Here is a 25,450-nt window from a genome sequence, read left to right on the forward strand (position 1 = left end):
AATTTACCGATGATAACATAATTTACCTAGCAAGAGGTAGAGCTGGGTCTGAACCACAGCCATGGAATCTGCCATTCCAGTTTTCCTCACCAGCCACACTATCTTGGTTTACTATATGATATGACACAGCATGGAGATTAGATATGAAAGGAGATGGGGCCAGTGTGGTGGTGCACGCTTATAATCCCAGTGGCTCAGGAGGCTGAGGCAGGAGGAATTCAAAGCCAGTCTCTGCAAAAGTGAGGCACTAAGCAACTTAGAGAGACCCTGTCTCTAAATAAAATCAAAATAGGGCTGGGGATATGGCTCAGTGGTCAAGTGCCCCCGAGTTCAATCCCTGGTACCAAAAAAAAGGGGTTTAAGTGAAAAGTATGTTTCTATTTTTTATATTAAAGCAATCATAGAACAAACAACTTATGAAATCATTCTTAAATTTTTAATTAAAATCCATACAGCATTTAACATGTATAGCAACTCTTTCAGTGAATCTTATATTTTAAAATCCCTTTGCACAGAATTTTGAGGCTAACTTCATGCTAGAAATTTACAAATGTACAACTTCACAACACAAAAATACATTCGGAGTCCATTCCAATGCAAGTTAAAAACACTTTAATTGGCAGACAATGTAAAGATATTTAAAAAACAAAAACTACAAAATGAGCACATAAAAGTCTTCCCTTTTGAATTTTTAATAAAATACTGCTCTGTATAAGATCTAATGAAAAATTCCAGTTACTTATAAAATAGTTATATGAGAAAAGAAATGAATTAAGATTTTATGTATATGTGTATGAATCATACTTAATTATGTTGTTTAAATGAACAAAATGTTGAATACATTAATGACACAGCACACCACATATTATTCATACATCAAAATAGTTGAAAATACTCAAGCAATTTGATGCAGGCAAAAGGAAATAAAAAATAAAATAAATAAAATCCAAAAAATACAAACATTAAACACCCCTTAACTGTAAGGGAAAGAAAGAAATGAAAGAACTTAAATCAAACTGTGGACCAAATTCTCACTTCTATCATTTCATGAGAAACAGTGTGAGAATTTGGTTTCAAATTACTAAAATAGCTACAGAAACTTACTTGGCCTGGAAAACTTAACAGTATATTAGCTGCTGAAATAATCAATAGTCATGGTGTACTGTGGGAAAGAATAATTTTTACAAGTTGAACTACATAAAAAAACATATCTATTGGAAACCACAGTCTCCCTGACAAATTGCACTTGAGATGGCTGAATGCATTGATTGAGCAAGGCATTATTATTGGTTCACAGGGACACGGACATGGACACACACACTCACACACAGAAACACACAAATACAAAAGCAGCTGTGGATTGCTGACATTCTTGACTACCAGAACTATTTTCTACATTTTATCCCCCTCTTTTTAAAAGAAGGATCTGATGTCTGTTAACTCAGTGAGCTAGCAGTGAAACTTGGGGCCTGTCTGTGTGATCTGTCCTGTTGCTGGAAACCTGGTCTGTTCCAACCATTTCCTACTGCTTCCTGGCAGGAGGAGGACAGTGATGAAATTATGAATTAAGTCAGTGTGAAAAATATGCACTTTTAGAATTTTAAGCTTTATTCTGACGATCAAAGGGAGTGCCTGCAGAAATGACTGCTTCACTGACAAAGCTTAGAGAATGTATGTATACAAGGTATTATTTGCTATCTGTACAAAAAGAACAATGAACTTCTGTGGTTGATTTCTTTTTAAAGACAGAGAATGTCTTTCACAGTAATTATTCTCTCTAATTAATTAATAATCTCCTACAGTAAAAATACAACTTGGAACCAAGATAGTACAAAGAAACAGAGCCCCCCTTGAAATCTAAGAAGCCTGGTTACTTTTAAAAAGATGGTTTGAATAGTGGGAAGAAGCATGAAAGAACTAACTTCAGTGGAGATGTGCACACCTCTATCCATCTCATGGAAGGTAAAAATCAGATGACCAGTATAAAAAATTAATGGTTTGTTAATATAAATAGATGATTAAAAAAGGAATGCATAAAAATACCCCATAACTTGACCCCAATTCCTTGAGCTAGAAAACACACTGATGGATGTCTATCTACAGTTTCCCTCTGACTGCCTCCTCCCCTTAAAACTAAGAATGCAGATTGGTCTAAAACCAGAGTGAACACCTGATCACAGCAAATAAAATAAAAAAAACTTGCATCGATGGTTCTTTATCCCTTCCATCAATAGGGGAAAAAAAATCTCTTAATCTTCCCTACTTACCTGTTTAAAAAGCAAGCAAAATCTCAATTAGAAACTAAGATTTAATACAGGTAAATATAATTTTTCATGCAACTGAATCTTGGACATTAAAGACTTAAATATACATGATATTAAATCAATTAATACACTTTATCTGTCAAAGTATGAAAACAAGGTAATGACTAGGTGATGCAAGAAATTGTTTACAGGAGGAGTGAGACTGAAGAATCAACCTTCAGTATTCACTTAACTTGCTAAAAAAAGAATTGTTAAACAAGGACATTTAGAAATAATATTTCAGTGAAGAGAGAAAAGATTTAAACAGATTAAAATCCTCTAGTTATGTGGAAACATGAAGTAATCTGAGGAGTCTGTCCCTTCTGTGCCCTACATAGTCCACCATTTCCACAAAAAGTCCAATAGTTTAATGAGCATTTAATTTGGGAGTGATTTTGGTCCATCCCTCCAAAAGAGAAAAATCTTGTTTCTCAAAGTCTAGTTGTTTTTCAGATGCACTAGACCCCACCAGACATGACTATCAATGGATCCTGTCCACTGATGTCTAACGACCATCATGCTATAAAGATGGACTCTGCCACATCTTTCACTGGAATAGGTGTACAAGGGAAAAAGGATAGAGAATGCCTGACCACTGTCCAGCCATTATAGAGCTCTCTCCCATTTCTCTTCAGTCTTGACCTTTAGAAAAATATGTTTAAAAAAGTACTTTTACTGATTATTCATAATGAGCTTGCTGGACTCAAACATGGCATAATGCCCCCTGGGGTTCAATGGCACTATGTTTACTAAAATTTCTCTTGGGAGTTTTCAGATGGTCTGTGCTCCCTCCTCTGTGTTTCATACAGATGTAGGCCGAGTACTGTTGATAGAACTGCTACACAGGAGTGATGAGTGAGGCAGTTCCTGAATGCTGGAGTTTGTACAGTTTGGTGAGGTGACAAATATTACACTTAAAAGTAGAAAGAGGTTAACCTAACATTATTGTCACAATATAACTTTTCCCTTGTACCCCCATAATAAATGTCTCATTTTAAAGCAAAGAGAGAATTTTTGAGGCCATAAAGATAAACATTGAGAACTACTTGAGCCTCATCACTTAACACCCATTACAGATGGAGACAAGGAAATGATGGGAACTGTGGACAAACATCGGAGCCTAGGAAAATGACAGAGAAGAATGATAGAACTCATATGACCATAATACATGACAGATACAGACCATTTATCTCTATACTAAAGGCACTACTAATATACAAATATCTGGCTAACAATTAGAGACACTCTGAAATCAGCCATTAGAAAAAAGGAATTCATTTAGTTCAATATCAGCATTTTAAAAAAACAGACGACTTTGACACTCATGGCAGAGTTTTCAATGAGCTAAATGAAATCAGATATGATAATAAGCAGCTCTGTATAAAGACTGTGGCTCCCACTTTTAAAAAAGTACGATAACTTTCTTCCTTAAAAATATAAGCATATCACAAAAACTAAAAGATAAATATATATATATATATGTGTGTGTGTGTGTGTGTGTGTGTGTGTGTATGTGTATATATATATATATATATATATATATATATATATATATATGGAGATACAAACCCAGGCCCTGGTACCACTGAGAAATTTTCATAAATTCTAAATCATTTCAATGGTTTGAACAACACACATCCGCACGTGACATGCAAAGACAGAATGCCAGTGTGACTGACCAGCTGAGCATACAGCTCAAGGGTAGAACTAGAATGAGTAAAGAGCACACATCACAAACTGCCAACGGTGTCTGTACCACAGCGCACCTTGGAATTGAAAGTTAGAATTCCATCAGTTCCAGGAACAACAACGAGCTCTCATACATGTTAAGTAAGCAAATAAAAAGCTATAGGAAAGAACAACACAATTTAACAACATGATTAATATTTTTGTACTTTGTTCTATTAGAAGAGTAATTTGTAATCATTGTACCCTGTGGATTTAGAAACTTAATTTTATTAGAAATTACTAATGCTGGTTCTTGAATAATCTAAAAAATTCTAATTACTCAAATTTAAATTGCTATTTATAGTTTTAAGCAGATGGATGAAATATTCTGATTAGTACTCTATAGTTGCTTTGGTACAAAATTTAGAATAAAGCAAAACTGGCAGCACCACAACCAGTGTGATTACTTCACAGCAGGTCTAAAGGACCCTCAGAAATAAGAGCACATAAATACAATACACATAAGTAAGAGCCATTCTCTTGATAATTTTGTTACATCATTAAAAAGAGAAATAAAATCCACATCCAGAAAATTATATTTTAGGCCCAATTTTCATGCTTCATTTAATTATCCCTCAATGATAGTGTAAAAGATGTTTACTATTATTGCTAATATGATGTCTACTTCATAGTTCAAGGAAGCTTCTAATGAGGCCAATGGTTAGAGTGGTACATTTTAATGCTTAGCCCACTGAAATTCATTTTAACAAAAGGTTTAATTTAGTATTTTTTCTTTTTACAACTTTATTGAGGTATAATTGACGTACAACAAACTGCACATAGTTAAAGTGCACAATTTGATATATAGTCTTTTAAATGGCATGAAAAGTGCCTGACGACTTAAAAATTAAAAATATTCAAACATATTATTTTAAAATAGTACATTTATGAGATATGGATTTATAAAAAGGTGATGGAAATAAAAGAAATTATTTTAATTCCCAAGTACCAAATTTATTCAGAAGGTTTAGAAATGCCAAAATTGACAGCCAGTTTTCTTGATTTTCTTCTAGAAGAAGAGCTTGGTGTTGACTTCTGATGAGACGTATTGTGGCCTTGGGAGGAAGTTTCAACTTGAAAAGAAGATGCAGGTTGAGCCAGCTGAGAGGACTTTAAAGGGCCTGATGAGCTTTCCTGTGGAATCACTCTGGTGTCATCAGAAGAGCTGGGCTTGCTAGTCTGAAGTGGAGTGGCTTGAGAAGAACTCTGGGCCTCTTTATTCTCAAAGTTCTTTTTGTTTGCAACTCTTTTTTTGGTAACCTTTAAGGAATAAAAGCATTATTAACCAGTAGTGTAGGAGAAAAAAAAAACTATTCAAGAAATATTATAAACCATGCTGCTAATATTTGTCAATCACTGCTGATTTGTGACATCTACTTATAATTTCCAAATCAGACTTTAACAATTTTTTATATATACTTTTAAATTTTTTTAGTTATACATGGGCACAATATCTTTATTTTGTTTATTTATCTTCATGTGGTCCTGAGGATCGAACCCAGTGCCTCACATGTGCGTGGCAAGTGCTCTGCTACTGAGCCACAACCCTAGCCCCAGACTTTAATAATTTGAAAAACTCAGTTGCAAGAAAATATTAAAACATCTTCCATAGCTAAAATTTGAAAAAGTTATATTTCTTATTTTCAATCACTTTGTATTAGAATCCTGTATTATTACTTGCTATAATCATTACTATTTTTAGAAAACAAATTGAGCAGGGACCAGGTCAGATGCATCATTACATTTTCAGTTCCTAGTCCAGCACTAAATTTCTTTTTTTCTCTTTTCTTTTTCTTCTGAAAAAAAAAAAAAATGTGGATGTCTCCTTAATTTTTTAAAAATTTTCCCCTATTTTTTATTGGTGCATCATAATTATACATAATGGTGGGATTCATTGTTACATTATTTGTACATGCACAAGAGGAAACAATAATTTGGCCAATATCATTCCCCAGTATTTCCCCTTTTTCTCCCACACTGGTCCCCTTCCTGAACTCTGCTGAGTTCCCTTTGCTTTTCAGATAACAACCCCTCCTTCTGTTTCCTTTTTCCTCTCTAGCTTCCACATATTTTTCCTCTCTAGCTTCCATATCCTTGGCTTTCTGAGTTTGGTTTGTTTTACTTAACATAATATTAAGTTCTTTCCATTTTCTGGCAAATGACATAATTTAATTCTTTTTATGGCTGAATAAAATGCCACTGTTTATGCATACCACATTTTTCTTACTTGTTAATTCACTGATGGACAGCTAGATGATTTCATGGATTGGTCATTGTGAATTGTGCTGCTATAAACATGGGTATGCATGTATCACCATAGTAAGCTTTAATTCTTTAGAATAAATAAAAAGAAGTGGTATAGCTGGATCATGTGGTGGTTTTTAAGGAACTTCAATACTGATTTCTATAGTGGTTATATGAATTTATAATCATACAAAGTGTAAAAGTGCTCTTTTTCCTCCACATCCTCTACAGCATTTATTATTATTTGTATTCTTTTTTTTTGATACTGGGAATTGAATTCAGGGGTAGTCAACCATTGAGCCATGTCCCCAGCTCTATTTTGTATTTTATTTAGAGACAAGTTCTCATTGAGTTGCTTAGTGCCTTGAAGTTGCTGAGGCTGACTTTGTTTTTTTTTTTTTTTTTAAGAGAGAGTGAGAGAGGGGAGAGAGAGGGAGAGGGAGAGAGAGAATTTTTTTAATATTTATTTTTTAGTTCTCGGCGGACACAACATCTTTGTTGGTATGTGGTGCTGAGGATCGAACCCGGGCCGCACGCATGCCAGGCAAGCGCGCTACCGCTTGAGCCACATCCCCAGCCCGCTGACTTTGAATTCTTAATTTTCCTTTCAGTCTTCCAAACCACTGGGATTACAGGTGTGTGACACTATGCCTGGCTTGTTTGTATTCTTTTTTTAAAAAAAATATTTTATTTTTTAGTTGTTGTTGGACACAATACCTTTATTTATTTTTATGTGGTGCTGAGGATCAAATCCAGGGCCTCACACGTACTAGGTGAGTTCTCTACCACTGAGCCACATCCCCAGCCCTATTTGTATTCTTAATAGCTGCTATTCCGGGCTGGAGATGTGGCTCAGCGGTAGCGCGCTTGCCTGGCATGCGTGCGGCCGGGGTTCGATCCTCAGCACCACATACCAACAAAGATGTTGTGTCCGCCGAGAACTGAAAAATAAATATTAAAAAAATTCTCTCTCTCTCTCTCTCCTCTCTCTTTAAAAAAAAATAGCTGCTATTCTATCTGAAGTGAGATGAAATCTCAGTGTAGTTTTGATTTGCATTTCCTCAATTGCTGAAGATGCTGAACATTTTTTTTTTCATATATTTGTTGGTCATTTGTATTTCTTCTTTTGAGAATGGTCAAGTTCATTTGTTTATTTGTTAATTAGATTTTTTTATTGTTATTTTGAATTTTTTTTATTCCATTCTGTAAGTTCCCTCATCACATACTTTTTTTTAATTGTTGTTTCCTTTGTAGTACAGAAGCTTTTCAATGTGATGCCATTCCATTTATTAATTATTGGTATTAATTCCTGAGCCTGTAATATTGGAGTGCTAATCCTACATTTTCTTCCAGAAGTTGCGTAGTTTCTGGTCTAATTCCTAGGTCTTTGATTCATTTTAAGTTGACTTTTCTGCAGGTTGAGAGATGAGGATCTAGTCTCATTCTTCTACATAACCAGTTTTCCCAACACCATTTGTTACAAAGGCTGTCTTTTCTTCAATGTTTGTTTTTGGTACCTTTGTCAAGTATCAGACAACTGTAAAAGTGTGGGTTTGTCTCTGTGTCTTTCATTTTGTTCCAATAGTCTATCTGTCTTGTTTTATGCCAGTATCATGCAAGTTTTTGTAACTCTTTAATATAAGTTGAAGTCAGGTATTGTGATGCCTCCAGAATTTTTTTTTTAGGTGTGTGGGGGGGTCTTAGAATTTCTATGACCATTCTGGGTCTTTTATTTATTCCAAATGAATTTTAGGATTATTTTTCCAGTTCTGTGAATAATATCACTGGTATTTTGATGGGGATTAAATTGAATCTGTATATTGCTTTTGGTAACATGGCCATTTCTAACAATATTAATTCTGCTGATCCATGAACATAGTCGGTCTTTCCATCTTCTTGAGTCTTCTTCAGTATTGTATGGTTTTCATTGTAGATGTCTTTTACTTTCTTGGTTAGATTCAATCCTAGGATTTTTTTTTTTGAGGTTATTATGAATGGTATAGTTTTCTTGATTTCTTTCTCAGCAAGTTCATAACTGGTATGTGAGAAAGCTACTGATTTTTGTATGTTGGTTTTGTAACCTGCTACTTTGCTGATTAGCTTTAGCAGACTTCTGGTGGAGCTTTTTGAATCTTTTAAATGTACTATGTCATATGTAAATAGTAATAATTTGACTCTTTCTTTTCCTATTTTCATCTCTTTTATTTCCTTCTTTTAGAAATTTCCTTCTCTTGGAAATGGCTAGAATTATGATTTTAAGGTTAGTTCCTTATCCCTAGTTTCTTCAGTTTTTATCATAAATGTGTGCTAAATCTTGTCAAAGGTTTTCTCTGCATTTATTAGGATGACTATGTGATTTCTGTTGTTAGTTCTATTTATGTGGTGAATTACATTTATCGATTAACATATATTAAATCATCCTTGCAATACTGAAATAAAACCACCCTGTCACAATGCAATCTTAATATGTTGTTGAATGTGATTTGCTAATATTTTATTAAGGAGTTTTGCATTTAGATTCATCAGGAATATTGGTCCCTCTTGTGTTGTTATCTGGTTTTGTTATCAGGGTGATACTGGTTTTTCACAGAATGAATTTAGAAGTATTCCACCCTTTTCTATTTCATGGAATACACTGTGGAGCATTGGCATTAGTTCTTCTTTAAAGGTCTATTTTAGGGGCTGGGGTTGAGGCTCAGCGGTAGAGGCCCTGGGTTAGATCCTCAGCACCATATAAAAAATAAGTAATTAAATAAGTAAGTAAATAAAGGTATTGTGTCAACCACAACTAAAATATATATATATATATAAAGGTCTATTTTAGTCACCTTTTTTACTGCTGTGATCAAAAGACCTGACAAGAACAATTTTAGAGGAGGAAAAGATTATTTGGTGCTCACAGTTTCAGAGGTCTCAGTTCACAGATGGCTGATTCTGTTGTTCTGGGCCTAAGGTAAGGCAGAGCACCATGGCAGAAGGGTGTAGAGGAGGAAAACAGCAAGTGATGGGATTGGTGGGGGACATTGAGCATTCTGCTCACCAGGAACAAAATATAAACCCCAAAAGCAATCCCCCCCTCCATGACCTATCTCCTCCAGCCACATCCTACCTGTCTACATTCAGTGCTTAGTTAATCCCTGAATGGACTAATGCACTGATGAGATTTGGCCCCTCATAAACTCAGTCAATTCATTTCTGAATTTTCTTGCATTGTGTCACATATGAGCTTTCACAGGACACCTAAAATCTAAACCTAATAAGGTCTGATAGAATTTAGCTAAAAAACCAGCTAGTCCTGGGCTTTTCTTTGTTGAAATTCTTTTAATGACTGCTTCTATCTCATTGCTTGTTCCAGGTCTATTTGGGTTTTCTATGTCCTCTTCACTCAATTTGGCAGAGAATATGTATCTAGGAATATATCCAATTCTTCTAGATTTTCTAATTTATTGGGATATAAATTTTCAAAATAATCCCTAATGATCCTCTGGATTTCTGTGATGTATGTGATGATTTTTTTTCCTTATGCATCTCTAATGTTATGAATTTGGGTCTTATCTTTTTCTTTCGGTTTATTTGGCTAAAGGTTTATTCATCCTGTATATCTTTTAAAATAACTGACTCTTTGTTTTCACTGATCCTTTGTAGGCACTAATGGATATAAACTTTCCTTTTAGAACCACTCTCATAGTGTCCCAGAGGTTCTGGTATGTTATATCACTATTCTTGTTTGATTCTAAGAATTTAAAAATTTATCTTAATTTCTTCTATTATCCGTTCATCATTCAAAATTATATTGTTCAGTCTTCATGAGTTTATACAATTTCTGTAGTTTTGTTTTTGGTGTTGAGTCCTAATTTTCTTTCATTTTGATCAGATAAGATTCAAAGAATTGTATTGTTCTTCTTGTATTTGCTGAGATTTGTTTTGTGGCCTAAAATATGGCCTATTTTGAAGAAAGTTCTATAAGCAGCTGAGAAGAAAGTAAATGTTGTTGTATGGAACATTCTATACATTTCCGTTAATTCCATTTGATTTATAATATATTTTAGATCTGAAGGGTCTTTACTGATATTTTGTCTGGACATTCTATCTACTCATGAGAGAAGTGTGTTGAAATTACCCAATATTATTATACTAGGGTCCCAGGCAAGTAGTGTCTGTTTTATGTACTTAGGAACACCGATGTTTGGGGAATAAAATTTACTGTTGTATCTTCCTGTTGGATTGTTCCCTTTGCCAGTATGAAGTGACCTTCTTTGTCTCTTCTGATTATTTTTAGCTTGAAGTCTGCTTTGTCAGATATGAGAATAGCTATTCGTGCGTGTTTCAGGGCTCCATTTGCATGCTATACCAAATTTCCTCATTTCAATTTCAGCCTGTGGCTATCTTTGTCTATAAGGTAAGTCTTTTGAAAACAACATATAGTTGGGTCTTGTTTTTTTTTTTTTTTTTTTTTGTGTGTGTGTGTGCATTTCCTTTTTAAATTTTCTTTGTACTGAGGTTTGAACCTAGGGATGCTTTACCACTGAGCTACCTCCCCAGTTCTTTTTTATTTTGAGACAGTGTCTTATTGTTCCTTAGGGCCTAAGTTACCCAGGCTGGCCTCAAACTTGAGATCCTCCCACCTGAGCCTTCTAAGTCACTGGAATTATAGGTATGTACCACTATACCTGGTTGTGGATCTTGTTATAAAATGTATTCTGCTAGCCTGTGTGTTTTAATTGGAGAGTTTAGCCCATTTACACCCTATGTTATTATAGAGATTTTTATTCCTGCCACTTTTTTTCTATTTTGACTCTATTTCTCTTTTGCTTAGCTATTCTTCAAATGAAATCTGCCCACTTGTAAGCTTTAGGGTTTGTTCTTGAGTTCTTCAGTATATGGTAGTTAAGTATTTCCTGTAGTGCTGGCTTAGTAGTAATGTATTCGTTTAGTGCCTTCTTATCTTGGAAGGTTTTTATTTTTCCTTTGATTTTGAAGGGTAACTTTGTTAGATAAAGTAATCTTGGTTGAGTTATTTTCTCTCAGGGCCTAGAACACATTATTCCAAACCTTCCTGGAGTTTAGAGTTAAGTGCTAAGAAATCAAAGTAATTCTGATTGATTGGCTTGCCTCTAAATATAACTTGATGTTTTTATCTTAAGGTTTAAAAAATTATATTCTGGTTATGTATGTTAGGCATTTTAATTATAATGCGTTGGGAAGAGTTTCTTTCTTTTTTTAATTTATTTTTTTGTAGAAAAACTCAGGGGCACTCAACCACTGAGCCATATCCTCAACCCTATTTTGTATTTTATTTAGATACAGGGTCTCACTGAATTGCTTAGCACCTCACTAAATTGCTGAGGTTGGCTTTGAATTCGCAACCCTCCTGTCTCAGCTTCCTAAACTGCTGGAATTACAGGTGTGTGCCACTGTGCCTGGCAAGAGTTTCTTTTTTGATTTTGTCTATTTAGGGTTCTGAATATCTCTTATATCTGGATGTCCATCTCGTTCTTAAGGTTTGGAAACTTTTATTATTTCCCTGAAGAGGTTATTCATTCCATTAGCACGCATCTCACAATCCTCTCTAATTCCAATGATTCTTAAATCTGGTCTCTTAATGTTGTCTAAGAGGTCTATTATATTCTGATCATGGTTACTTCTTTTCTTTAATATGTCTGTTCTAGGCTGGTTACTTCATCTCTAAACTCTGAAATTCTATCTTTAGTGTGGTCTACTCTATTAGAGAGACTTTCAACTGAACTTTTTAATTTATTTATTCTGTTTTTCATTTTCTAGATTTGTTTGGTTATTTTTCAATAACTTTATCTCCTTTCTGAATTTCTCATTCCTCTTCTGTACTGACCTCCTTAATTCATTCAGTTGTTTTTCTTTGTTCTTTTGGAATTCATTGATCACCATTCTTTTGAATTCTTTATCTGGTATTTTATCCATTTCAATATCTTTGGAGTCAGTTGCTGGTGAATCATAAACTTTAGAAGGCATTGTGTTACTTTATTTTTTCACATTTCTTGTATTCATGTATTAGGTTTTATGCATATATTGGGAAAGATTTTTCTTCCATTTACATGTGGACATTTTTACAGAATAGCCTTTTATTGCCAGAGTAGGTCTGGGATAAGTGATTTTTTTTTCCCCAATATATTTTCAAGCAGGATTTGTAGTATAGTTTCCCTGCTAGTTCTTTGGTGATTTAGTGTATTTTGACAGAGTGTATATTCTGTCAGAGCTCGAGGATTCCACTTTCCCTGTAAGTCTCAAAGGACTGGGATCCTTTTTATGGGTCTGGCCATTGTAATATATACAGCACAGCATGTAGGTATATCTTCTTGTGACAGATCTTTTTCACTTAATAACTCTTTATTCTAAAGGAGTATGGCAGTGATCTAGATTGAGACCCCTCATAGGTGTGGTGTCCACAATCTTTTTGTTAATTCTCAGTGTTTTTGCTATAGGAGTAGCTGTCCATGGGTGGTTCTGAAGGCCTCCAGTAGCCATTCTTACTTGGGGCCTGGTTGTTCATTTGGATTTTTTGTCTCTTCTTTGTATCAAAGTATTATTTAAGTCTGAGCAAGGTACACTGTTCTCTTGGCTGGATATCTCAGCAGCAGAGTCTGTACCCTGTGAACTTTCAGATCACAGCACCTCACAGAGAAGGGGAAACAACCAACATCAACAACAGAAGCAAACAATATATAACACTAAAATACCCAGTTCCTACTATGACATTTATAACACTAATTATCACAAAAACAAGAATGGTGGGGTCAGCAATTGCCAAGAGCAAAAATGATAAGTAGCTGTGAATTAGATCTGGCATTAAATAGCAGTTGTCAATTATGCCATACATAGTATTAACAACTGTAACAACATGAATGGTAGAGGCATTAGCCAAATAGATCCAGAGATGGTAAAAATGCAGTTATTTAAGAGAAAAGAGATGTAATAGGATGGTACCTATATTCCAGCGACTGAGGCAGGAGAATTACAAGTTCAAGGCTAGCTTCAGCAACAGAGTGAGGCCCTAAGGGAGACCCTGTCTCAGAATAAAAAATATGAATGGCTGGGGATATGTGGCTCATGGGTTAAGTACCTCTGAGTTCAATACCCAGTACCTGCCCCCCCTGCAAAAAAAAAGGTTTAGAATTGTCAAAGTGTGAATAGAGAGAAAGCAGGAGATGTAGCAAGTGATGGCTATTGAGAAGAAGGAGGAAAAAAAAAGCAGCAAAAGTGAAAAGAGAATTTGGCTATTAGTGAAGAGAAGAGAAAGAAATAAAAACAAATAAAAACAGAATGAAGGGGCTGGGGTTGTGGCTCAGCAGTAGAGTGCTCACCTAGTATGTGCAAGGTGCTAGGTTTGATCCTCAGCACCACATAAAAAAAATAAATAAAATACAGGTACTGTGTCCAACAACTAACAAAACAAAACAGAATGAAAATAAACAAAATTCCCTTCTGAGAGATAAGACAAAGAAAAATAATCACAAAAATGCTAAAAATGAGACAAAATAAGCAAATATTCATATATATATCCACAAACCAATCAGCATAGCAAGAACATGGAAAAAGTAAATTTATTGATATCTTGTTACCACTGAGGAAAAAGGAGGGGGCTGAGCTCCAGAGTCAGAGATGCAATGAGAGGCAGAGGACCCAACCCACACCTCTCCAGTCAGGACTTTGCCCCTCCTCTCCTTAGTTTATAGACAGTTATATCCTCTTGTGTCACCACTCCTGGGCAGACTTACCAACCCATTTGTCTAGCAACTTTCACCCTCTCCAATGTCTGGGTTGGGGAGGTCCCTGCAGATCAATTTTCAAGTCAAGAACAGAAATTGTTAGGGAGGAGGGATGTGCTGACCCGAGAGGCTTCTCACCCATCCTACAAAAGGCAGTATGATACATAGCAAAAAACCCCCCAAAACCAAACAACAACAACAACAACAACAACAAAAAACCAATTGATTGCTTAGAAGACAGGGTCAAGGGAGGCAGCCAGGCTGACAGCATTATACCAGGGAAAGCGGATGGGAGGAATCCCCCTTTCCCCAGAGAATCAGGCAAAGGAAAAAAATTCTTAATGAAAAATAAAGGAATCACCTCCACTAAGGTGGTCAAAACTGTTGATGAGGATGATCAATGTATATGCCTCACTTCATGTTTCTTTCTAAGCTTTGTACCCCTTAGAGCAAGGGCTGGGGGTTGTTAACCCCTTCCTCTTTTTGCTTTGTTCACAGAGCTGCTAGCTACAAAGGCCTAAATTGAAGTTGGTTGAAATAGTTCTCAACTTCCCTTCTCACCATTATAAGAAGTACTGTTAACTGGAGCTCTGTTCAGACAGAGCAGGTACGCATTCCCAGATGGGGCTGCTGCAGAGTTCTAAGAGGGAAGTTCCAGTGGCTGTGACTTATCTCTAATCAAGCCTTTGGGACTTTGTTGGGTGGTATCTGTTCTGGAGAGATTTATTCAACACACCTCTAGGACTGGGCAAATGCAATCTCTGTGGGAGTCCAGATCTCAGAAGCCTCCTGAGAATTCTACTTGTAGGGTGGGGGAGCCAACCCTCCACAAGTCTCACACACTCCACTGTCCATGAATACAGCTTTCTCAGTCTCAGTTCCCAAGTATAATCACACCAACTGTTCCAATTTCCCAGCCCTCCGCAGCTGGTCACGTGAGTCGCCAGACTCAAAGGGAAAGGGAACTGCACTCCCCTCCATATCCTTGACTTGAATCACCCTGGGCACAATCTCCTTTGTGTTTATTTCACATAATAAAATAAAGGTACCGTGTCCAACAACTAACTTTTTTTGCTAGGTACACCATAGGCCACATGGTAGGCACTTGCAGGGACAGTATGGCAGTGTATGCTGTGATCTCCTGGCTACAGCATGGCCAGCCTCAAGATGGCTCCGCTTCTGCTCTCTGCTCGCCAGTTAACAGCCAGATTTTTTCAAGCACCAGTTTGCTGTGCAGTCAGTCACTAGTTCAGCTAAGTTTATATTGCTTTTCTGTTCTATAAGTTTTCTGTGCCAATCTGTCAATTGTGTTTCTCTGTTTGTGCACCCCTTCCCTCTGAGGTGAACTGGCACTGCTGCTGAAACTGGCTTGGCTCCAATGTACTCTTCTTGGGCTTTGCTCACTGCATCCGAATTTCTAAGTCTCTAAGAGACTCAGCCCATCCATTATTGAATTTTAGTGAACTCCCTCTTTCACCCACCTTGCTGAGAAGCAGTACTTGAATCATGAGCCACGAGCAACTGGAAATACAGTCTTCCTCTAATCGGCCATCTTGAATCTTCTTTCTCTTATTTTTCTTTCTAGTGCTGGGGATTAAACCAGGGACCCCTGCATAATGCTAGGCAAGTGCTCTACTTCTGAACTATACCCACAATCCCTAGAGCTGGATTTCTAGATGGCAATGAATAAGTAAAACAAATAATGAATTTTTATTGACATTTTTTGAACATTTAAAAAAACAATTCTCTTTCTAGGCCTCACCTGTAGAGGTATGAACTGATTGTGCACTCCACCTGGCATTCCTCCAGCCATGGGTATGGTCCCAGAATGTGATGTATGATGGAAGGGCTTCCCAGGAACTGGCACTGGTGGTCCCCATGGCATTGAGCCAAAGAGATGAGGTGAAGGCATCATATTAGCTGTTAAAAATCACAGAAAATCTTTCTCTTAGTAAAATTAAAGCCCTAAAATTTAAGACATCTTGCTTCTAAACTCTCCCACTCCTTAGCAAAAGGCTTACACTTAATTAATGTTGTTTACATCATTCAACCTCAGGATCTCTTCTCAGGACTGCGAACTGTCTAAATAAATGAATGTATCTGGACTGCAAAGACCAATAGTACCATATGCTGACAGGAGCTGTAGGAATACCTGGAGTTACGTTTTAAATAAAAATCTTGCCTGCCCTCAATGCTAAATTGCTTCCATAGTGCTCCCAGATTACAACAAAACCCCAAAAAGCTCAAATCCTAAAATCCTAAAATCTGATCTCTTTCATATGGTATGTAGAATCTTGCTTTTCTCTCTTCTAATGTTTGTATTTCAAGGATATTTTTGCTTTGGCTTCTTATTAGCAACACATTATATCAAAGATTCTGAAACCTGATTTATCTGTGTGAGCTACTTGGGGAGCTTGTGAAATAGACTCCTGGGCAGACTTACCAACTTGGACCTACTCAGTCAGACTTGGAAGGCTCAGGAATCTGTATTGCTAACAAGCTCCTCAGGTGATCTGTATGCAGATAGCACCAGTGCAACATATGGGAACTACCACATTTACCAGTGACAAGACAACAGCACATTGCTACTGAAGAAGATATGAAATATGTTCAAACCTTCTTCTCAGAGAGATAACAAAGCACTTATATTTTAATTAAAATGCAGATACTTGAGAAAAATATTTCCCCTCAGCAGAGAAAAATTGCAGTATATATCAGTGTTGTGAATTATACATACACAAGTAATAGATGCAGAAAATTTTCATTTATTTATTTATTTATGCAATACTGGGCATTTTACTGCCGAGCTACATCCTCAGCCCTTTAAAAATTTTTTAAAAAAATTTTTATAAGTTGCTAAGGATGGTCTTGAACTTTTGATTCTCTTACCTTAGCCTTCTAAGTAACTGAGATTGTAGGTGTGTATTGCCAGATGGTAAAGAAAATTTTAAAAAATGGTTGGGAAAACAGCTCAGTGCTAAAGTGTTTGTCTAGCATGTATGAGGCCATGGATTCAATTCCAAGCACACACACACACACACCAAAAAAATAAAAAATAAATAAATAAAAAAATAAAACAATGTTAACCTTATGCAAAGTTTTGCTTCATAATTTCTCCAACAAATCACTGATATAAATGTATTTTTCTCCATATTTTTTATTTACTTTTTTGTTTGTTTTGTTTTTGAGCAGTACTGGGGATTGAACTCAGAGTCACTCTATCACTGAGCCACATTCTCAGCCCTTTAACTTTTATTTTGAGACAGGGTCTTATGAAGTTGCTCAGGCTGGCCTCAAACTTGTGATTCTTCTGCCTCAGCCTCCAGAGTTGCTGCAATGACAGGCAAGCACCACCACCCGGCTACTGGATTCATTTTTAAAAGTGAAGAATCAGTCAAAATTAATTCGATGAATTAACAGTGACATTAGTACACTGAGCCTTGATGAAAACATTGTTTATACAGTCAAAGGAATATTTGTGTAGTATAGTTACAAAACCATGGGCTTTGAAAACAGTCAAACTTGTACTTGGAATAACAATTCTGCTACTTAGTAATTATAACCTTAGAGAAGTACTTTTTAACAAAGATCAATGTATTACATATACACTGTACTTCACATAAGTTTTCAACATAAAACAATAGCCACATGTTCTACTCTAGGTTTAATTAAGTTTAGATGTTCATTTCCATACTGCTCAATACTGCTTATGCTCCTAATGAGTAATTTATCAATTTTAAGCATTTTTAGAACTATTGACTGGCTATATAGATCAAAATTCAGTTCTTTTGCATTACCCCTCACTACTTGCCCTGTCCTCCTAATACATGTATATATTTGCTTAATAAAGTGTTTATGATACATAATTGTTTAAATTTTGTCACTGCAAAGCAAGATTGTCTGATTATGTTTCTTTTCTTGTAAAACTTTATATTCTGGTTGGAAATTATCTTTTAAAAGCTGCTTAGTCTTTTTGTATCTATTTTTAATGTTTTTTCAAATGTTGCCTGGGTAGCAGATAATCTGCTTTACTTGCCAAGACTTCCTTCTGCTTCCCAGTTGGAAGTAGTTACTTTCTAGACTTGTTAAGCAGCCGGCATCCTTACATCCTTTACTTGAGTATATCAGATCTATAGATCTGCAACTTTTTCTTTTGGTCTCATGGTTTTCTTCTTTCTAAAATTATTGCTTTGTTTGCCAAAACAGGTAATCCAGTAACTTTTTCATTTTTATTTTTCTGGTACTAGGGTGCTCTATTATTGAGCTACATTCCTAGTGAGAAAGGTCTTGCTAGGTTGTGCAGGCTGGTCTCAAACTTGTGATCCTTCTGCCTCAGCCTCCTGAGTCACTGGGATTACAATGTGTATCACTGTGCTTAGTTCCAGTAACTTCTTAAGAAAGGGCACACATAGGAAATAAAATAAATTCATATGTCTGAAAATGCCTTTACTTTTGCACTAGATTTACTTTAGTTATGTAGAGAAATAGAAGATAATGGGATCTTATCTTCCCTAGGTGCCTGTCCCCCATTGTGAATTACAACCCGCATATCAAAGAAAAAAATCTGGCTTTTGGTTCTTTGGGATTGGCTTTTTTCACTTAGCATAATATTCTCTAGCTCTCTCCATGTACCAGAAAATGCCATAATGTTGTTCTTCTTTAAGGCTGAGTAATAATCCATTGTGTATGTAGCACATTTTCTTTAACCATTCATCTGCTGAAGGGTACCTAGGTTGGTTCCAGAGCTTAGCTATTGTCAGCTGAGCTGCTATAAATATTGATGTTGCCATGTCATTACAGTATGCTGATTTTAAGTCTTTTGTGTATAAACTGAGGAGTGGAATAATTGGGTCAAATGTTTCTGAGGACTCTCTGTACTGCTTTCTAGAGTGGTTGCACTAATTTTTAATCCCACCAGCAAAGTATAAGTGTATCTTTTCCCCTACATTCTCACCAACATTTATTTTTTCATATATTTGTTGTTCAATTTTTCTCCATTTACAATGATATTGGCCTTTGGTTTAGTGTATATATCTTTTACAATGTTGAGGTATGTTTCTAATATCCCTATTTTTTCTAGTGTTTTGAGCATGAATGGGTGCTATATTTTGTCAAATGCTTTTTCAGTATTTATTGAGATGATCATGTCTTTAAGTCTATTGACATGATGAATTACGTTTACTGATTACCATATGTTGAACCAAGCTTGCACCCCTGGGATGAACCCTCTTTATTGTGGTGTACTTTAATTTTTTTAATATGTTTTTGTATTTAATTTGCCAGAATTTTATTGAGAATTTTTGCATCTATTCTTCTTTATTCCTAGACATCTTAGTATATATTTTTTTAATTAAAAAAAAAAGCTTCTTAAAAGAACTTAGTAAAAACAACAACTCAGAGTTAAAGACTTACAGAAGCAAAATATCTTACCAGTAGGTTGGGGAAAGACTGGAGGTATGGTTCCAGCTGGAACAGTGGGAGGATAATTTGGAAATATTGGTGGAGGCAAAGAAAAATTCACTCCTAAAGAGCCCTGTGAAATATTTAAAAGTTATAAGACAGTAAAACAAAATGTTTGTATGGAAACTAATTAAAAATTCAGTAGAGAAGTCATGGACAGTTCTTACCAACTGTTGTAAAGCAAAAAGTGCAGCTTTCTCCTTGGCTTCATTTTCAGAGTGGCACTGTGGCCCGTGTACCAGTAAGCCATTAGATAATTTTACTTGGCAAACTGTCATTGTCTAAAAAAAGAGAATACAGATGTTGATGAAACTATGTTAAGAAGTCTAACTCCTCTCCCAAAGCTTAGTCTAAATAAGTGGGATAATTTCATACAACAACCTGTAAAAGAGAATAAGGAATTCAAAAAAGGACTATTAGTTTAAGTGCTGAGTTTCCAGGCAAAAATTTTATAACTGTTGCTTTATCTTTTAATGTTTCAAAGCAAATATTCTCTGGGCCATGTATGGTAGGATGAGCCTAGGATAAGGTAGGAGGATGGCATGAGCCTAGGAATGGAAACCAGTCTGGGCAAGACAGGAAGAAACAACAACAAACTAAGATGGCACAAGGGTCAAGTATTGTGATGCAAACAAAAGCCAGCAAAACCTTTTTTGTATGTTGAGAATTAGAAATTATGAAATAAAATTTTGCTGAAACATGGTTGCATTAAAAATATTAGTGCTTATGATTACTTTCACACTAAAACTGAAGAATTGGGAAGTTGTGACAGTGGCCCTCAGACCCACAAGGACTAATATATTTACTCTGTCTTTATAGGAAATTTTTGCTGAATCATGCTTTAAAACTATCTTTTAATTAGCTGACTATTTGCTGATATGAATTCACTGCCCAAAGTTAAAAGACTCAGGGGTTCTAATTTTATATTTTGATCCTTCTGCCTCAGCCTCTTGGGATAACAGGTATGTACCACCACGCCCAGCTATACTTCAAGTTTTTGATTTACAAAGATTTATTTTTTAAATTCTATTTCTTTCAGGGTCTGGATATGAAACTTGGCAGTTGAAAGCTTATCTAAGATATAAAAGGCCCCGAGTCCAATCTGTACCCAGAAGAAGTCTTTTTCCTTTTTTCAAAAGGTATTAATTTTTATATTATTGGTTTAATTCTTTGTTTTTCCTTCTATAACTTTTTTTTATTGTGGTAAGATAATACAACATAATATTTACTATCTTAACCATTTTTAAGTATATGATTCAGTGGTATTAAATATATTAATAATGTTATGCTATATATCACCACTGCCCATCTCCACAGCTCTTCATTTTGTAATGCTGAAATTCTCTACCCTATACTATTTTAACTCCATATTTCCTCCTCTATCCAACTGGTGTTAACTACTGTTTAAGTATCTCATACAGATAGAATCATATACTGTTTGTCTTTTTGTAACTGGCTTATTTCCTTTAGGTTAATGTCCTCAAAAGTTCATCCATGTTGTAGTATATGTCAGAATTTCCTTCATTTTTAAGGCTAAAGAATATCTCATTGTGGGGCTGGGGATGTGGCTCAAATGATAGCGCGCTTGCCTGGCATGCGTGCAGCCCGGGTTCGCTCCTCAGCACCACATACAAACAAAGATATTGTGTCTGCTGAAAACTAAAAAAATAAATATTAAAAAATTCTCTCTCTCTCTTAAAAAAAAAAAAAAAAGTGGCACATGCCTGTAATGCCAGGGTCTGGGAAGGAGGAGGCAGGAGGATCAAAAGCCAGCCTCAGCAAAAGCGAGGCACTAAGCAACTTGGTGAGACCCTATCTCTAAATAAAATACAAAATAGGGCTGGGCTTGTGGCTCAGCGGCCGAGTACCTCCAAGTTCAATCCCCAGCAATCGCCCCCCACCTCAAGAAAGAATATCCCATTGTTTGGATATACTACATTTTGTTTATTCATTCATCCCTTGAACACTTCCACATTTTAGCTATTGTGAATAAAGCGGTTATGGATGTAGTTGTACAAATATCTGTTCAAGACTCTTCTAAATTCTTTACAGCATATGCTGAGGCTGGCTTTTGAATTCGTGATCTTCCTGCATTAGCCTCCTGAGCCGCTGGGATTATAGACATGCGCTATTGCGCCTGGCTGTTTTAATTTCTAATATGATAAATATAAATGTAACTTACTCCAACAAAAATGCTTTGGGTTCCTTAAAAAAAAAGGGAGTTTCAGAGACTAAAAAGTTTGAAAATTGTTGCAATAGACCAAGATCTCTACCAAGTTCTATCAGTCTAAAGAATTTCATAGGATACTTCCTGCCCAGGTTCCTTTCTGTAAACTTCTGTTTGGGTTCTAGTTATGTAAAAATGGAATAACCAGAGTGAGAACCAGAAATTTGCTATTCATATTTTAAATTTTAAAAGTTCCATTACCTTTTTTTCTAGCCAAAGATTTTCAGACAATTTATTTAAGTTCTGTGTTTAAGAATTTATACAGATGGAATACTATACCTGAGGTGTTCTCAGAAAGGAGAAATCTGGTTGTGGCATTCCAATAAGGGAGCAAATTCGAGAAAGTTCAGTTACTGGAGTGGGCACAGGAGGGATCTGGCCAGGAACAGGCCAACACACATTGTCCACAGATGGAACATTATGGTACTCATTAGCACTGTGAGGCTTGTTCATATAAGATGCTACCAAAAATACAAAATGGACAAATATATTAATAAAATACCTCAAATTATGCAATTACTGTATTTATAGTAGATCATATAGGAAAATGCTAAATATTTAAAGAAATGAATCTCCCAAGAAGCAAATATAAACTATTTAGTATTGCTTAAAATTATTGAAACTTTAATAAAAAGTTTTTAGATGATTATAATTGATTAATGATACGTTATTAAGATAAAAATTTAAAAATAAGTAGTTAATTTCTCCAAATTAAAATCTTGAGCAACTAATGACTATACGGTATGGTTACCGGTAAAAATCAAAGCAAATGACTTTCGTGAGCAGATCTACAATTAATGCTTAAGTTTTAAGGCTTTGCCTTCGATCCAATTCTTGTAATTTTACCATACATTCCGAGATACATAGAACAAGAATTTAGGGGGGATAGTAGAGGATAGGAAAGGCAGCAGAATACAACAGACACTAGTATGGAAATATTTAAATCAATGGAAGTGTAACTGATGTGATTCTGCAATCTGTATACGGGGTAAAAATGGGAGTTCATAACCAAAAACAAACAAAAAAAAAGAACAAGAATTTAAATTTTTTTTTGTGTGGTACAGGGATTTGAACTCAGGGGCTATACCCTTGTCCTTTTTATCTTTTGAGACAGAGTCTCAATAAATTGCCAAGACTGTTTCTTCTGCCTCAGTCTCCAGAGTTGCTAGGATTATAGGAGTATATCACTGCACCTGACTGGAAGAATGTTTTTGTTGCTTCAAAATGATTCTTCTTACAAGGTTTTTGAAATTAAATCTTTTAATTATGTTTTTATATAGATGACTAAAATATTCTGAACATTCATATTCTTCACTAATACCTTGGTAAAGAATTAATCTAGTTTTCTACTACAGAATATAAAAAGATATTACAGGGCTTCCCCAAAGTCACAGAGCCAGTTACTTCTGTAACACTGGCTGGATTCTGAACTATTAGATTCTTGGGTCCAATTTCACTATATTGAAATTAGTAAAATTTACTTATTTTGGACATTGGGACTATTTTTACTCAATTTTATTTTAAAATTTTATTTTGCTATATTTCAGGAGCATATCATCACTTGATAATTACTAGTTTTCTAGTAGCTTTAGAAAATTTTAATCAGTTATAGCAATATTCACTGGAGTAAACACAGAGCTAGGCTTTGCTTTTGTTTTAGATTTTGATCTTTAATAAATCCAGAATTAGGGCTGGGGTTGTGGCTCAAGTGGTGGAGCACTTCCCACCACACCTGAGGCACTGGATTCAATCCTTAGCACCACATAAAGATAAAACAAAGATATTGTGTCCACCTAAAACTGAAAAATAAATATTAAAAAAATAAATCCAGAATTAATTATTCAAAAATATTTTTTATTTTTCTGGGAAACTTTTGTGTTAAGTCATTCTTCCTGGTAGCCTTTGGAAGATAATTACATAGATAAAATACTCATGTTTAAAGGACACAGAGAGTAGGGACAACGATGATTATTTATTGAAATGCAGCTATATACCACACATTATGCTACGGGTTTCAGAGATTTTAAGATAATCACCTACTCTTCATAGTCTACCTCCATTAATAATTTTAAATTCATTTAATGTTTTTTTTTTCTATTTTTATACTGGTCAAATTATTTTAACATAATTCTAATACCAATTATTGGCACCTGTAATGTGTCAAGTCTTTATTGCCTTATATATGTTATGTAATTATTATACTAATTATTTGCAATATGTTATCATTTATAAAAAGGAAAAAGGAGTTTTAGAAAAGTTAAATAATGTATTTAAATTACATAGACACTTTTAAATTATTGAGGAAAAAAAGCCAGAATGTGAAAAACCTTTCAAGGTTTAGGCATCTATAGAATGAGAAACTGTAATAGTACAATTTAAGTCATCATAAGAAGACTTAGGGATTGTATAGTTTTGGTTACACAATTACATTTTTAGATAAATGACACAAGTAAAAATTATACTCTTAAGAAAACTAGTTTTATCTTTTAAAAAAACAAATGATAAAAAGAAATAAATGCACTGACTTCCTGGGAATGATATTGATTATTAGTAGTAGTACTCAGTTTACTTACCTAATTTCTTATTTTGTTTAGGTTGTGAGGACAGTCCATATTCATCTCTTTTATTAGAGGAAACAGTGGCTTCATTACCAAACTTTTTCATTTCATTCTTACGGTCCATTGTGTCAGAACCATCAATTTTTAGAATTTCTTTAAGCATTCGTGTTCCCTTCTTTTTTGAGAATCATTCATATGGAGATGGTGGGGATGGAAAGAGGAGAGTTAACATTAGGTTCATACAGTTTATCTTTCTTTTTTTCAATATTAGGGCTCAAACCCAGAGCCTGGTGCATGGTAGGCAAGCCCTACCACAGAGACATATCTCCAGCCCTTGATCTTTCTTTTGAAGAGTTCCACTGTTAAACTTTAGAGGCTAAGGCAGGAGAATCACAAGTTCAAGGCTAGTCAGAGCAACTTAGCAAGATCCTGTCTCAAAATATAAATTGAAAAGGACTGGAGATGTAGTTTATTGGTAAATACCACTTCTGGGTTTAATCCCCAATCCTCCATGTATCCCCCAAATTAATATGCTAACTACATTTATATAGAGAGCAAGGCAAAGCAACAGTGGAGAGCTGAAAAGAAATTAGATTCCAGGTATAGAAACAATATTTATTGTTCTGCTTAATCTTAGCCTAGCCACTTAGAAGCAATGTTTGAAAATCAGGAACTTTTTTCTAACAGGAAAAAAGAGAAAGATGGCTAAATTGTCCAAGGCAGCCTGTTTTTCCTCACAGGATACTAATACAGATGCACTACAGCAACCTACATGAGGGAAAAGTATTTGAAGAGCCACATGGGGTATGTATACATGGCTAGAAGTAGAGAAATTACCATAGTACAAAAAACTATAGCATACAAACCATAGCAAATGATTGTGGTGACAAATGCTCTTCATTTGAAGGTTCTCCATGATGGGATGACTGTGCTTCGTTTTCTTTGGATATATTCAATGACGCCAAAAAGTTCTCAATTCCAGAGTTAAGCTAAGAAGAACAAATATATGTGGATGAAGATGAAAGTAGAAGGATATAGCAAAAGCTATGAGTTTTATGCTCAAAACTGGTTATTAAAATTTCACTCAATCATCTTCCCAGGTGTTAAACTTTGGGAAGAGAAACTAAATAAATATCTTTTACCTTATCAATAGCATTTGGATAACCAGTCATAACCTTTTGCTTTCTT

General features: G+C 35.2%; 1 protein-coding gene across 1 annotated transcript in view; it reads right to left on the reverse strand.

Annotated features, from left to right (window-relative positions):
• Positions 1–452: 452 nt before the first annotated feature.
• The window catches only part of Xrn1 (5'-3' exoribonuclease 1), a 122,208-nt gene continuing 97,210 nt past the window's right edge, over positions 453–25,450 (reverse strand). Inside the window, exons 35-41 of the mRNA XM_026385012.2 lie at positions 25,129–25,251; positions 24,278–24,437; positions 21,984–22,165; positions 19,645–19,758; positions 19,448–19,550; positions 15,780–15,937; positions 453–5,291 (exon numbers count right to left, since the gene is read on the reverse strand). Coding sequence (XP_026240797.1) covers positions 4,986–5,291; positions 15,780–15,937; positions 19,448–19,550; positions 19,645–19,758; positions 21,984–22,165; positions 24,278–24,437; positions 25,129–25,251 — 1,146 coding nt within the window. The 3' untranslated portion in view covers positions 453–4,985. The remainder of the gene's footprint in view (positions 5,292–15,779; positions 15,938–19,447; positions 19,551–19,644; positions 19,759–21,983; positions 22,166–24,277; positions 24,438–25,128; positions 25,252–25,450) is intronic.

The sequence above is a fragment of the Urocitellus parryii genome, chromosome 2 (genome assembly GCF_045843805.1).
Source record: "Urocitellus parryii isolate mUroPar1 chromosome 2, mUroPar1.hap1, whole genome shotgun sequence".
NCBI classification, from domain to species: Eukaryota; Metazoa; Chordata; class Mammalia; order Rodentia; family Sciuridae; genus Urocitellus; species Urocitellus parryii.